The sequence below is a fragment of the Clinocottus analis genome, unplaced genomic scaffold (genome assembly GCF_023055335.1).
Source record: "Clinocottus analis isolate CAN_PGR_092001 unplaced genomic scaffold, fCliAna1.0.p SCAF_1, whole genome shotgun sequence".
In the NCBI taxonomy this organism is placed as follows: Eukaryota; Metazoa; Chordata; class Actinopteri; order Perciformes; family Cottidae; genus Clinocottus; species Clinocottus analis.
The window spans coordinates 11437501-11451304 of NW_027175820.1; the positions used below are offsets into that span (position 1 = coordinate 11437501).

A 13804-nucleotide genomic window follows, 5' to 3' on the forward strand; every position below is an offset into this window, starting at 1 on the left:
TAATATCTGACAGAAGAACTTTATAGATGAAGACCTTCTTGATCTGCTGATAAGACATTTGTGCAGACACTTTAAAAATGTGCCAAACTAACACATCAATGGAATTAAGAGGGTTTTTATGGATCTTTGTTACCAAATTGTCTTATATTGTTAATCAGACAATCATGTTGTTTTGCACATAAATTTACACAGGTACTCCTGATGTACCAGCTCAACAGAGAAGGTATTATTAGACTTTACAAGGACACCCTTCTTTTTAAATGTGTTCAACACAAAATGATTTTAACATTGTACATAATATTTTTCTCATGTAGCTGCTGTATATTTATTGAAAATTAGACAAGCAACCTATAGTTTTATTTGACGTGCACCACCGCCACTCTGTCTGGAGATATAAGTGCCAAGAAGTCAGGATTGTCTGTTACACCAGGGTCAGGTCTACAACAAAGTGCAGTTGTTTCTGTTTGTCTGCATCTTTTTGATCTCTGCTTGAATAAATAATTGTAATAAAGTTGTAATTAATTGAAAAAAAAGATTGGTACTGTTTTTGTTAATCAGCTTTAATGTATATTGTTTCCAAGAATTCAGTGCGACTATACACATATGACAATTATAACAAACATGTAGGACTTGTCATAGCATTAGGTTTACACCTGTATAATACCTGTACATTTCAAACATCCACAAAAATAAAAAAAACAGCATTTTATAAACTTTACAAGGAAAAGACCACACATAGCAGACAACGAGTAATTGGAACAGGGGTGTGTTAATGATCTCGGGGATTAGGATATTGTGATATTGACTGGTAGAGCTGTGTGACGGTGCTGAGGCAGCTCATGGGTTGTGACCTTGCTGCACAAAAACCTGTCGCCATGAGCATGTTTTTACTGCAGAGATCCTATGCCTAAAATGTCATATGGGAGTGGAGGGAGGGGGGTATTGATTGTCTTCACACTTGTCCAATTTCAACACAGTCTGTTTGGCAAGCTTCTGTTGCCATAACGACTCCGCCACGGGTTGCCTTCCTTAGTCATCAGCCTGTGAGCGGCCTATTGTCTGTGGGAGCCTTCCTCGGTCACAGCACAGAAGGACAACAAACAACCGCGATGTGCACTGTAGTGCAAACACATGAGTGACACATTTTCATTGATTCTCAGATGTGTTTCAATAACTTCATTATTAAGTTCTGGATTAGATTAAATGATCTTGTCGATGACTCGTATGCCCCTCTGTTCAGTCGCTTTGTGGTTCTGATCACATCCTGACACTTTGTCAGCCTTTTTGATTTATGCCTGTGCCGAGCTCAACATGTCGTACACCAAACTGAACATCTCCATTACTACCCAGACTTTATGAGCGATACACGAGTAAAAAACAATCATGTTATCCGCTGTAATGTTGTACTATGCTATCAGGAATCGGTTCCAATGAGCTCTAACAAATGGCCTATCATTTCCAGTGGCTGAGTTTCATTTAAGTCAGAAAAAGGAAGAAGCTTACGCTCAGTGTAGACATTTGATTACATTAAAATTTGTTTCAGTGACATGATTATATTATAGCATTATAAGCATAATAATAAGAACATTATTTCTGTTTAACAATTTAACAATTATGTATTTTAATGAGCCTTTTGGTTGATTAAAGGGGTTTGGCTGCTTGGCTCCACACTGTAATGAACTGCAACAGGATCTAAAACTGGATCCATAAATTTCTTTACCCAAATTTAAAGATTTAATTGAATCTGATACTGATTAGACCTCCAACTGATCTGAGTGATTGCAGCTCTTAGAGACCTTAACCTAGACCTGGGCATCTTATGGCCCCCAGAACACACCCGGCCTGCGGGCTCTCCCATACCGACCAGCGTAAGGTCAATCAAAAATTAAAAATAAATAAATAAGATGCACACCATAAATGCAATACTGATGTCTTGCATTTATTGTATCGAGGACCTTATGTAAGCACTGCTTTTATTTTGAAGGTGATTTATGTATGTATATACGTGTGCTTATGCAGCCTCACCGACGGGCAATGTTGCCAACTTAAACTGACATGAAAGCATGTATTGTGATGCCGTTTTTGTCCTCAGCGAGCAGCGAGTCCCTCCGCCGTCCCAAAGCTCTCACAGGCGGTCCACTCCCAGCTACAGTCTCCAAGTCCAGATTGAAAATGCCCAAAGCCACCGCTGATCCTGACCTGCAGTCTGATACACATATGCACCAAAAGAAATCATCATAGTTATCATAATCATGCCGATATTATTTTAGTATAGAAATATTAGGCACCTTTTAGGCATGTGTATATCACAAAACAGGCAGAACAAGAGATATATTTAATTGCTCAAAAAAAGTTATGATGGTGCCCCCGCCCCCCTAAAAAATAAACAAGTACACATTCAACTTCCCAAGCGCACCGTGGGTGCCCTTCTCAGTGATGAACTTTGACAGTAAGCTTAAAAAAGATGCCCTCAAAAAGACAACAGAAGTCAGGGTCAGAAAAAAAGGAAAAGAAAGAAACTATGCCTCTCAACTGGACATTTACAGGTAGGCCTAACTGACGCCAGCTATATATATGTTATTTTACTTTAAATTCTATTATGCTTTTATATCATATATTTTATATAGGTTCAGGAAATCAACCTTCCACAACTGCTGCCACAGACAACTTCTAAGTACATCTAGGTGGTGTTGCTGTCATCAGCATCAATGGTGAAGTGGCTCAGTCAGAAGCTGTCATATGATGACCTAATTAGTGATTTGGGGCTAATAACCATGAATGAGATATGCTTACGGCACCAAAAAGGCTAGCAGCGGCAGATCAGCTGTCAGCTGTCCTTCACATCTCCACCTCATTCAATCAGAGTTCAGACGGGACTTTTCTCACTGAGTAAGAAAAACTCAACTGGAAAACAACAAAAGTACTTATTGCTTTTGTATAAAGTTCACAATTGCTGGTCTTTCTACATCTTTAAGGTAAGGTTTAAAGGTATCTTAAAACATTTTTTTTCATAGCCTTATTGTAACATGTAATAACAGTAACAGCTCAATTGACTTTTTTTAAAAATAAAGTAACATTAATATTGAGTTAATTAATTTAAGTTCAGCCTATTGGATCGGCCCTCCACAACGGTCCCAATTTCTTTTGTGTCCCCTTAGGGTAAATTAATTGTCCCCTGCCCTGGCCCCTGTTATATTTATTGCTGGTTTTATGTCCTTAATGTTTGCCATTCTCCTTTTAGCGATAGTCTTGTACGTTTGTCTCAATTTATTTTGTTCCCATGTACATAAGATCCCTATACAAAAAGAGTGCATTGCTCTCATTGGATTAACCTGTATTAATAAAGTTTGAATTACCAATTTGTGGCTGTGAGAACCACAGAGGTTTGCTTCAGTAAGTGAATGCTGATGCGTTTCTTAGAAGGGGAGAGTACACGTTTGCATGCCACTGTATTAATTTCCTAAAATTAGATTGAATTTTCAAATATGAAACATGTCTCAGGCAGGTAATCTAAACTGGCACTAATCTCATATCTATTAGGTTAATTGACTGAGTCATGCATCCACACTAATGTAAACACAATAGTTGAGTCACCAATTACATGCAACTAATAAGTTAAAGAAATCACTGTTGTGGCTTCTTTTTTAGATGGGGGAAGGAAAAAAAGGGATTTCTCTGCATCTTTGCATGTTTACCAAAATTCCAATGACCATTCAAGCATCACAAATGACCACTCCCCCATAGCAGAACAGCACTCCTGTCCATCCCATCCCGCAGCAACCTGGAGGAGAGGGAGCGCAACTACATCACTGCCCCTGCCTCCTCCTCTCAGCGTTGGTCGCCATCCATCCCCTCTCCTCTCCTCCTGTACCATAACAGATGGTGGGAACAACATTACATCCGCCGGGTACCACAACAATAGACCGCAGCATCCAGTCCAGACAACGCTGGCCTTGCACCATTATGCTAGTGCAGGACTGCGTGAGGCTGTGAGTGCCGTCGTGATTCATTTCACGCGGTACCACCACCACCACAACGGCCACGGAGGAATCTTCCTGCGACTGTTTGGGCTCTTCATCGAGCGGGGAAGATGGCCGCTATGAAAATATTAACAGGCACAGGGCTCTTCTTGGCTTTCTGTGCGCTCGGGCTGCTCGCCATGGCGATCTGCACCGATTATTGGTACGAGACCGACGCGAGGAGACATCGAGAGAGATGTAAAAACTATGCCAACAAGCGAAACGACCCGGGCTACATCTACAATTCAAACATCAACCTCCCCCTCCAGATGCCTCCAAAGAGCCTGGAGAGGAAAGGTAACGGCCCAGATGCTGGCGCTCTCATCCGGGGTAAGCGGCACTTCCTGGCCGCCGCGTCTCCCATGGAGTCTCATTGCAGTCGGCAGTTTAACTCCACCATCTCCGGGCTTTGGAGGAAGTGTCACCGGGAGGGATTCGACCTGGAGATCGAGGACCTTATTTACAAAGGTAAACACGAGCCGTCTGGCTTTTCTTGTGTGCACCAGGCCGTGATGTTCAGCGATGAGCTCACACCTAGCCTGACACAAACAGGATGGCACAGAGGCCCGCACTCTCCTCACACATTAACGTGTCTCTGCGTTTTAAATGTACGTTTTAAATCTGTTATGAAACGAGATTAGGATGTTTGTATTTTTTTTTGGGGAGCGTGTGACTGATTATTTGCGAATGTCGCTGTCCATGGTGCTGAGAGCACCCCCTTTTGCTGAGTGTCTCTCCCAGATAATGGCTGCACCTCTATTTTCTGAGCCCGTTTTCACATTAGAGACACAGCATCCCATATAGGTTAATGTCATACTGATGTGTTTTCCTCCTGCACACGAAAGTAAATCAAAGTTAAAATGAATCATTGTTTGAATTTTAGATCACAGCAGATGCACAGCCTTCCTCATTGGGCAACAATGAGAAGCCATGTTTCAGGCCTCACTCATTTTGCAACACCTGATCCAGACCAAGATCTTAAAACTGAGCAGATACAGAAAGAGAGGACCCAGTCTGTGTAACAATCTGAAGTTGTCCATCTGAAGTTGTTGCGAAGTAGACATCAGTAAAAACAGCTTAGTGATTTGTATTTCCTCTTTCAAGCACTGTCTCTGGATATTTAACTACATCATGTTTGTTTTCATAAATCATAGGTGTCTGAGCCAGCACTATAATGATTTTAGAGCATTTTTGTTAAGTTTAATCATATCTATCTTACCTAACATTAAAAACACTAATCAATAACACAATGACTTTGGAATAATATAATCTACTGTGTACATTTAATGTGCATAGAATCTATTTGTATCCACACATAAAGTGTAGTAATCATATAGTAATGACAGGTATGTTTTTGTTTAATTGACTGAACCTATCTGTCCTACAGGGGTACACATGGTATGAACATGTTAATCCAACACCTCTGTAACATACCACCTTTTTGAAGCTTGTCTTACTGTTTTTGTTGGCATTGTCTCAGGAAGGTGTTTTTTTGTAGTTGTGTTGTAAATGAATTGTACACGTATGCATGGGATATGGCCACACCTTGTACTGTATGTGTTGATGGACTACTCAACAATGACTCTGGTCACATGAATACAATGTCTTAATTATTAGTGCTTGTAGCCCCAGACAGAAATACTACACATAACTTAATACAAGTGAAAACATGATATTAATCAGTTTACTTAATCTGGTCTGATTCTTAAAACCATATTTGTTCCTTTTCAACAATCATCTTTAGGCCCAATATTGGCATTAATATATTGAGCAATTTGAAGTCCTATAATCATACAGTTTTCACAGATTATTTAAAATGGCAAATGACTAATACATTATACATTTACACATTATATAAACTGGTCCATATGTCAAAGTGATACAATTTAAAATGAACATAAATGCCCTTAATGGAACCACACTCATCCATTTGAAAAGCAAGTTTTAACACAAGAGATATTGTTGTGGGACTGTCATACTTTAATTTATATCATTGCTCTTATGGATGAACAATTAAAGCAATTTACAAAATTGTGTTCAGAAATGATTTTCTCATGAACTTTGATATTGCCCAGGTTGAGGTTTCTGATGTTTGTCTAATCCTGATTGCAGTCTTATGATCACAGAGATCTGACAGCAGTGATGACATGGAAATATAGTCTGCTGTTATCGACTATTACTTTATACACTGATAAATTAACACCACATGCTCCAGATCTATACAGCAATCTGTCACTAAGTGTAGAGTGAGTGACTGTTGATCTTTGTGTGGCATTGTATTTGGCCATTCACATCCACACAGGTGTTTCACTTATTTTGGCAGATTAGACTGCAGATGAAAAGGTGATGTAATGGGAATTTAATTCAAGAAGCTCAATGTACCATCAAGTATTGTAAAGGTGCACTTTGTCCCGCCCCAATAGACAAAGCTAACAGGAAAGTCAGGGAGATGTCAATCAAACGCAGTCGGCAGATTACCACACTGTCCTGAGGAGACATCTGATTAGGCAAAATAGCTAAAATCCCCTGCGTGGATCTTCCAATGGTGTGCAAAGCATTTAATAATTTTCCAGGTAGCCACCATTGTGTCTGTTTGTTTTTGAAAAACGGTTTCTTTTGAATTATTAATAGGTATACCTTTCACAATTCAAAAGACACGTGTCCTAACTGAGGTTCAATGTGTAACTTCTTGACATAGGATGTAGAGTATTCAAACCACATTCAAACCAGCTTGGTATGGGAAGCTGAAGTCCCAACAAAAGTGCTTATGTTTTATTGATGAGGATGGTGATATCATGTCATCAGTAAATCTGTTCTGCAAGCAATAATTTCCATTTGAAAATATGAGTTTCAATCTTTAGACGTACAACAAAGTCAAAATCAGAAATGCCTTAAGTAGGCGGCAGGTTGTACCTTGGTATCGCATGTTAACTTTTCTTTATGTGGCTCATCAGTTTGTCTCAAACATTACATATTTTGACTCCTCAATGCTATACTGATAGTATAAACTTATTGGTTTAATAGTAGCCTTGGTTGTCATATTCAGATCAAAGTCTGAAAGATCACAAACCCAACTATCAGAAGGAAAGTCTAAAAATCAGAGCTGAATAAAGTGTGATAAAATGTATGTGACTTTTAAATTATATTATTAAGCCATAGACCGTATTGACAGCAACTCGTTGTACTGACCAAAGCAGGGAAAGCACAGGTGGATTACTACAACTGATGACTGCTGCATTGCATTCTGGTGGGCCAGTTTCAGGGTATTGTGCATGCTCAGTCACTGATGTGCCTTTCGAGGACACTTATTGGAACAGAGGCATCATTAATGTGATTATTTACACCTGTGCTGTTCCTGCTTTGACCAGTCAAAACGTCTGCCACGGTTTTAACTTGAGAGATACGCAAAGTACTTCATAGTATATTACAGTTCCTCTCAAATGGGAAAGGAAAGTGACAATTTGTTGGGAAATTGAAATATAAAGCTGTTGTGCCGCTTGACATATGGAGTGGGAGCTGGACTACAAATGTCTGAATGTATCGGACTCTGGATGCCTATTTTGAATTGCAGTTTACTGCACTGACTATCAAGTCATTATGAGGGGATTCACTTTTAATGAGAACAATTAAGGTTCTTTATGGGGCCTTCGGTAGAATAATCCATATTGCACATTGTTTCCTAATCCTCCCTTAATAACAATGTAGGAGTGGTTGGGAACACGAGGTTAATTAAGCCAGCTCAGTAAATTAAAACTCAGTGAGGGTGTAAAATAAATATTAAGCTTTTCCACCATGTGTTTATATTATTTCATAATCCCAAAAGCTAGGAATGAGATTTTTACTTAATTTTCTATTTTGTCACTTTGGTCTACTTGTATGTAAGATATGTGTGCTCCAGTGATTATTGTCTCCATCATTTTCTTTTTTTTTTTTGCCAGGAATAATTCAAAGATGTACCACAGTCAAGTATCACTACTCTTCGTCCATCCTACCACGAAATTTACCAGTCAACATCACAAAGACCATACGACAGGATGAGTGGCATGCACTCCGTGAGTATCAGTGTCTTAGTCTGTCTTCATGGAGTTAGTTGGACTCGTTGGTTCAGGCACTGAATAAAAATTATAATAATAATAAAACATTTTAGCTGTTCTTTGCAGTGTTTGTGCATGTTTATGCTTCAAGGCTATACTGTATTCATAATATAGACTTATTCATTAATACAGTACACAAATACAAAAACAGAAAAGGTTGAGAACAACTTGTTCACCTCCAGGGCTTTTAGTTGACATTTGGCATTCCTCAAGACACAATGTTGGGCTCTTATTTTTATTGTACATTCATCCCCTTGATCACATAATTGTAAGTTTTTGTCTTGTCTTTATCATTTCAAAAACATTCATGAAATACATGAAAAATGAAAAACAATCAAACTAAATTAATGCAATATTCTTCCTTTGCTGTCATGCTCACTCCTGAATGTGCTGTATCACTGACCTCATAAGCCCTTCTCTCCCACGTCGAGACTCATGACCAGAGGTTATCGGGTCAACACTATTAGGAAGCCATTAGCTTTCAAGTGGCTTATCTGAGGACATTAGGTCTGACAGATCAATATATTCTTGAATATCTCCCCTTAAAACATAAGGATACACTTGTATTCCGTACTTGAAATCATTGTTCAAAGAGCGAGAGTGAAGGAGTTGTTTGACCTTGGATGGCATCAGTATTATTTTCTGTTTGAAAACCCTTTCATCAATTTTGTTTTCAGTATCATTTTGAATCTACTATGATATGTTACATGATATGATATGTTACACTGAAGCATTATTTAAGATATCAATCTCATATGAAATAATACTAGTGCCTATTGAGAATCACATGTTTTCCGATTTAAAATATAAGTAAAGTAATGTTGCATTCATTTTGTAATTTCCTGTTTGGTCAAAAACATTTCAATGTGGTTTATTGATTGAGTGATAAAGGCTTCACCATCCACTCTGTAGTTGGAGAGCAACATATTCACCACAACACACAATTTGTAAACGACCAGTTTACACAATAGCCTTTAGTTTCGATGTTGAGTTTCAGTGGAGATGTTTTCACCTCTGCCTGCAGATCTAAGAAGAATGACGGCTGGCTTTGTGGGCATGGCTGTGTCCATCATTCTCTTTGGCTGGATCATTGGAGTGCTGGGATGCTGCCAGCAGCATGACCTCATGCAATATGTAGCTGGGCTACTCTTTCTCATGGGAGGTACTGTGAGAGCACATATGCCCACATTTTACACACAAACATGCAGCCAAAATCCAATTTCATTACATTTCTGTATTTATTTGGTTACAGCTTGATATCATCGTTTGGTTATTATGAGCGAGTAGATCAAGCAGTAACAACATTTTTGTCCAGCAGTAAGATGCACAGTACATTTAGGACTTAAATCATTAAGCTGGAACCCTTTTAAATCACTGCTTGTCTCTTTTGCTCACACAGGAACATGCTGCATCATCTCCTTGTGCACATGTGTGGCAGGAATCAACTTTGAGTTGTCCCGCTACCCCCGCTACATGTATGGCCTCCCCGAGGACATTAGCCATGGCTATGGCTGGTCCATGTTCTGTGCCTGGGGGGGCCTCGGTCTCACATTGTTGGCAGGCTTCCTCTGCACCTTGGCCCCCTCCCTCAGCACGCCCACTCGCACAACGACCCACAAGCCGAGGCAGGAGAATGGAACCGTGTGACAGAGGCGTTGTGAAGCGACTGACCCACCGAGCGCACAAACCACACCCTTCCAACCTTGATGTTTAACTCTGAAACAGTTTTGTCTGATCACCATCTCACACCACCCTTGACATCGCCATCTCCCTTCAGTGTTCAGTGTGCCTGAACTGTGACAGAAGGAGCAAAGTAATGACAAACTTCACACACCTAATCTCGAAAAAAAAAAATCCCAGAAGAACCTCCAGGTACACCAAGACTAACACCTACAGTAACGTATGTCTGAGGCATGGCTCTCATAGCACAAATAAGACATTGTATTGGGTCAGATGGATATGTTGACTTTGTGGCGACTGTTTTCTCTGAAGAGAATTTGTCTTAAAATGGTGCTCTCTTAAATACATAAAGCCACACACACTCCCCTGCAACACATACACACACCGGAACATGCTTTTCCACACATACTCCAGATGAATCATGGGAAAAATCCGTCAAAAGAAAAGAAAAAAAAACACAAATATCAGGCCAGAGCATCTTGTCAGCATTCCTCTTTCAGTCGAGTGATGTGAGCTGTGTTATTGTTCGTAATGAAAAAAAAACTGAAAAAAAAACTGCCGTTGACTGCCCATTGCTTATCTTTAGTGTAGCACACTAACTGATATCACACATGAGCCCCAGGGGTAACGTCTGCAGCCTCTGCAGAGCACAAGATGGATCTGTCAGTACGATAAAATACACTTAATACAAGTAAATCTGCATTGAAAAGAAAATCATTTGATGCTTCTTTAAATATTCTATATGTACAAATGCATCTCTATGTAGATCCAGATCATTGTTTGTGTAAATTAGATTTTGAATAAGAATGTTTGCTTTCTGTTTGTTTGGAGGTGATGATGGCTGGCAGTAAGGAGAGGATTAGGAGTAACAGGGTGGTGCTTGGAGCATGAATCCATTATTGGATTCTGCAAAGTAAAGGTATTTTGTGGATGCGACTCGGTTGTTTGCTGACAAGAGCAAAACATGAAACCAAACTGTGGAGGGAGTATTTGATTGCTCCATTGTTTACCCTCAATATTGAACAGGCTTTTTGTGTAATACAAGGGAGAAAAAAAACAAAAAAAACTTCAGTGATAAAAACAAAAGCACAAGCTGCGTTCCAAATCATCATCTGCACTAAGTACAGTAACATAGTAACATCACATATTGGTGGTGGGCCAAAGTGTCATCGTGTCTTTACGAAAGTCAGACTCAGTAACCACTGAGACAATGAGACATGATTATTCCCAATGCGCACTGGAAGTGAGGAAGCTGTTTTTTTTTAAACACATGGATGTAATACATACACAAGAAATGTTAGATTTTAACATTAAGATTGATGGAGGCATTCCAATTTCCCAGTTTCATTGATGTGTTGAACACATTTCTTGAACAGTAAATATGTATTCATTGTGTACTAACTTACATGATGTTTCAATTTATATTATGTAGTATGCATACTTTTCTGATTTAATGTTTGGATTAAAAATACCTGGAAATCTGGTGGCAAAAATAAGCACAAATAATTTCGAAACTGCAGTTATGCTGCACTGTCAAAAGTTGTATTTCAAATGCATACTGTATAGTACTTTTGTGTTTTAATTGAGGTGCACACATTTAAAATGAAAAAATTAAGTATACTTAAAATCACAAGTATACCTTCTCAAATGTATTTAAGTGGAGTGTTAATGGACAACCTTTAATTCAAGCGAAATACTTTAAAAAAAAATATATTGAAATTTGGAAATTCCATTGCAAATTAACCAGGTGAATTGTAGAGTGTGTGGTGCACACTTTGCAGTGTGTGTCATTAGTACAAATCAGTAAAATGCGCCATGTGTTGTGTACTAACTTACAAAATGATATACTTCATAGTATGCAGTATGGAATGGAGCAGGTAGGACTACAGTTTATTCAGTGGAAAAAGTACCAACGATTCTCTCTGTGACACTTGTGGGTGAGAACTCACAGCAGCCAGTTTGCTCTTACTGTACCCCTCCCATAGTCATTAGAAATCATTTATTTTAAAATGTTCAAGTTCACTTCATAAAACAAGAATATTACAGCCATGTGTGTTGACATTTTTATAAATTGCTGGAGATGAGACATGAGATATTCTATCAGCTATGTCAATTAACTTTCTTAGAAAAAAAAGGTGTTATAATGTGTGTTGACGACACTGTGTGTGATGTTCAGTCCTTTCACCATCACCATTTACCTCCTCATGAGGCTACCACTTTTCAGAAGTTGAGAAAATTAACCGAGGCATGATTGAAAACTATCTTCAGTGTCTTGTTGAATCTTTGCACTTTGCTGGGTCTCATAAAAGTCTGTGAACTTGAATTCAGAGCAGGTGGAGTTATACATTATATGTTTGCAAGGTCACATATGGGAGCAAAGGATGACCAGAGCATGTAATAAGCACCCTGTTGTGTCTTTTACAAACAGTTTGGGTCTATACCATGTTGTGTAGGGTCAGTCGGTGTAGTGAAAATATTTATGCCAGAAACATGAAAGACATACCATGAATATGAAAATATTTATATCAATGGTCATTACACTAACAACTGAGTCAGTAAATTCCCTGACGTCCTCACAGAATGCAATGCTGTTTGGTGTTTTGGTTTTCTAAAGTTTTAAGTTCACACCCAAACTAATGTGCAGTAACATAAGTATTACTGTAAGCAGTAAACTGTAATGTATAAGTACATGGTGCAAGTATAATGTGTTGTTAGGACTGAAGCACAATTGCACACACAATTTGTTTGTGTATTAAAGTTGTAAATCTGACTTTTCCAGTGTGCCACCACTGCACATGTGCAGGACTTTATCAAAAAGTATTACAAGCAAAAATTCTAAAGCACATATTTACGCCCCATATCTCAAATGGTACATTAAAGGAGTAACACCAACAAAATAACAATGCCTGTATTTTAAAACAAAGATGTTGTCTTTGATTGGACACAGAAGAACAGTAGCACACAGTAGCAAGATTGACAAAACATTAAGAATGATGTGCTTTCGAGAACAAATGGGGTCAACACAGTGTAACAATGTATTTGAAATTGTTGTAAAATCCCTCAAGTAACAACTTCCCGTGTTTCATGAGGAACTTAGAGATGTACTCTGTGCAATGAGAGATGCTCTGTGAAAACGCCGCTGTTTCGAGTGGCACTTCTTTCAGTAGCACAGCTATTATTTTCTACATGTCATTTATACTGGTTCAATCCACTGCAGATGTTATGTGGGGACTAAAGAGACATTACAGTCTTGCATGATCTCATTACAGTTAGTTTCTTTCAATATATAAAACTTGTGTCCATTTTTAATTGATTTATTTTACTGAAATAAAACATGTAATTACTAAAGTGTTGTGCCTTTCTGTGTTTGGATTATACCGTTTTGCTTTCCATAGTTACAGACTTTTCTTTTCCATTAACGTTTCTTTTTTTTTTTTGCACATTTATCTTAAAAAGATGTGACTTTGGATCTTGCTGATGAGGCAGCCATGTGTTTTATACTATCAGTGGGCATGAGGTAGTTCATGGAACTGAAAGCATATTTCCAGTCCAACTAAGAATGAATGTCCTGGAGAGGCAACAAGATCATAACAGCAGACTGCTTCCTTTTCCAGACAAGCATGGAGGCAAAGCTTGGCCTTTTGTCGCTGAGGACATGGTGCCACCTAGAGGGAGGACTCGATGTTTTATGTCTTTCCTCTTCAGGGCTGAGATGATACACTATTTGCTACAGCCAATGTACAACTAAATGAGACGTGTTTTTTGATCCATCTTGTGTTCCAAAATATGAGACATACTGTGAAAAACAATAAGTTTATTGTTTTTTAACGGAAACCATCTTAGGTCTAATTTCCATACTTTAAAATCACCACGAGTACTATTCAAAGAACTGCTGGAACAAAATACAAAAGCTCAAACACACAAATTCAAACTACTGTACCATGATACATAACACATAGTTGTACGTTAACAAACTAAATGACAGACGTACAAATAATGTATAATTTAAGT

At 38.6% G+C, this 13804-nt stretch overlaps 2 protein-coding genes across 2 annotated transcripts in view; both read left to right on the forward strand.

The window, feature by feature from the left end:
- Positions 1–471, forward strand: part of slc39a13 (solute carrier family 39 member 13) — a 14190-nt gene extending 13719 nt beyond the window's left edge. The window contains exon 10 of the mRNA XM_068572980.1: positions 1–471. This exon is cut by the window's left edge and continues 179 nt beyond it. The gene's annotated coding sequence lies outside the window, so the exon portion shown is untranslated.
- Positions 472–3779: 3308 nt separating this feature from the next.
- Positions 3780–13141, forward strand: tmem276b (transmembrane protein 276b). The gene is made up of 4 exons (XM_068580515.1): positions 3780–4487; positions 7958–8071; positions 9138–9275; positions 9513–13141. Exons 1-4 carry the CDS (start codon positions 4091–4093, stop codon positions 9758–9760), a joined length of 897 nt encoding a protein of 298 aa, XP_068436616.1. The 5' UTR covers positions 3780–4090; the 3' UTR covers positions 9761–13141.
- Positions 13142–13804: the final 663 nt, after the last annotated feature.

Excerpts from the sequence above, each read along its gene's own strand:
- tmem276b (XM_068580515.1), top strand. The coding sequence starts at position 4,091 with ATGGCCGCTATGAAAATATTAACAGGCACAGGGCTCTTCTTGGCTTTC. Across the intron at positions 8,072-9,137 it reads GGATGAGTGGCATGCACTCC|ATCTAAGAAGAATGACGGCT; the intron begins GTGAGTATCAGT and ends CTCTGCCTGCAG. Across the intron at positions 9,276-9,512 it reads GCTACTCTTTCTCATGGGAG|GAACATGCTGCATCATCTCC; the intron begins GTACTGTGAGAG and ends TTGCTCACACAG.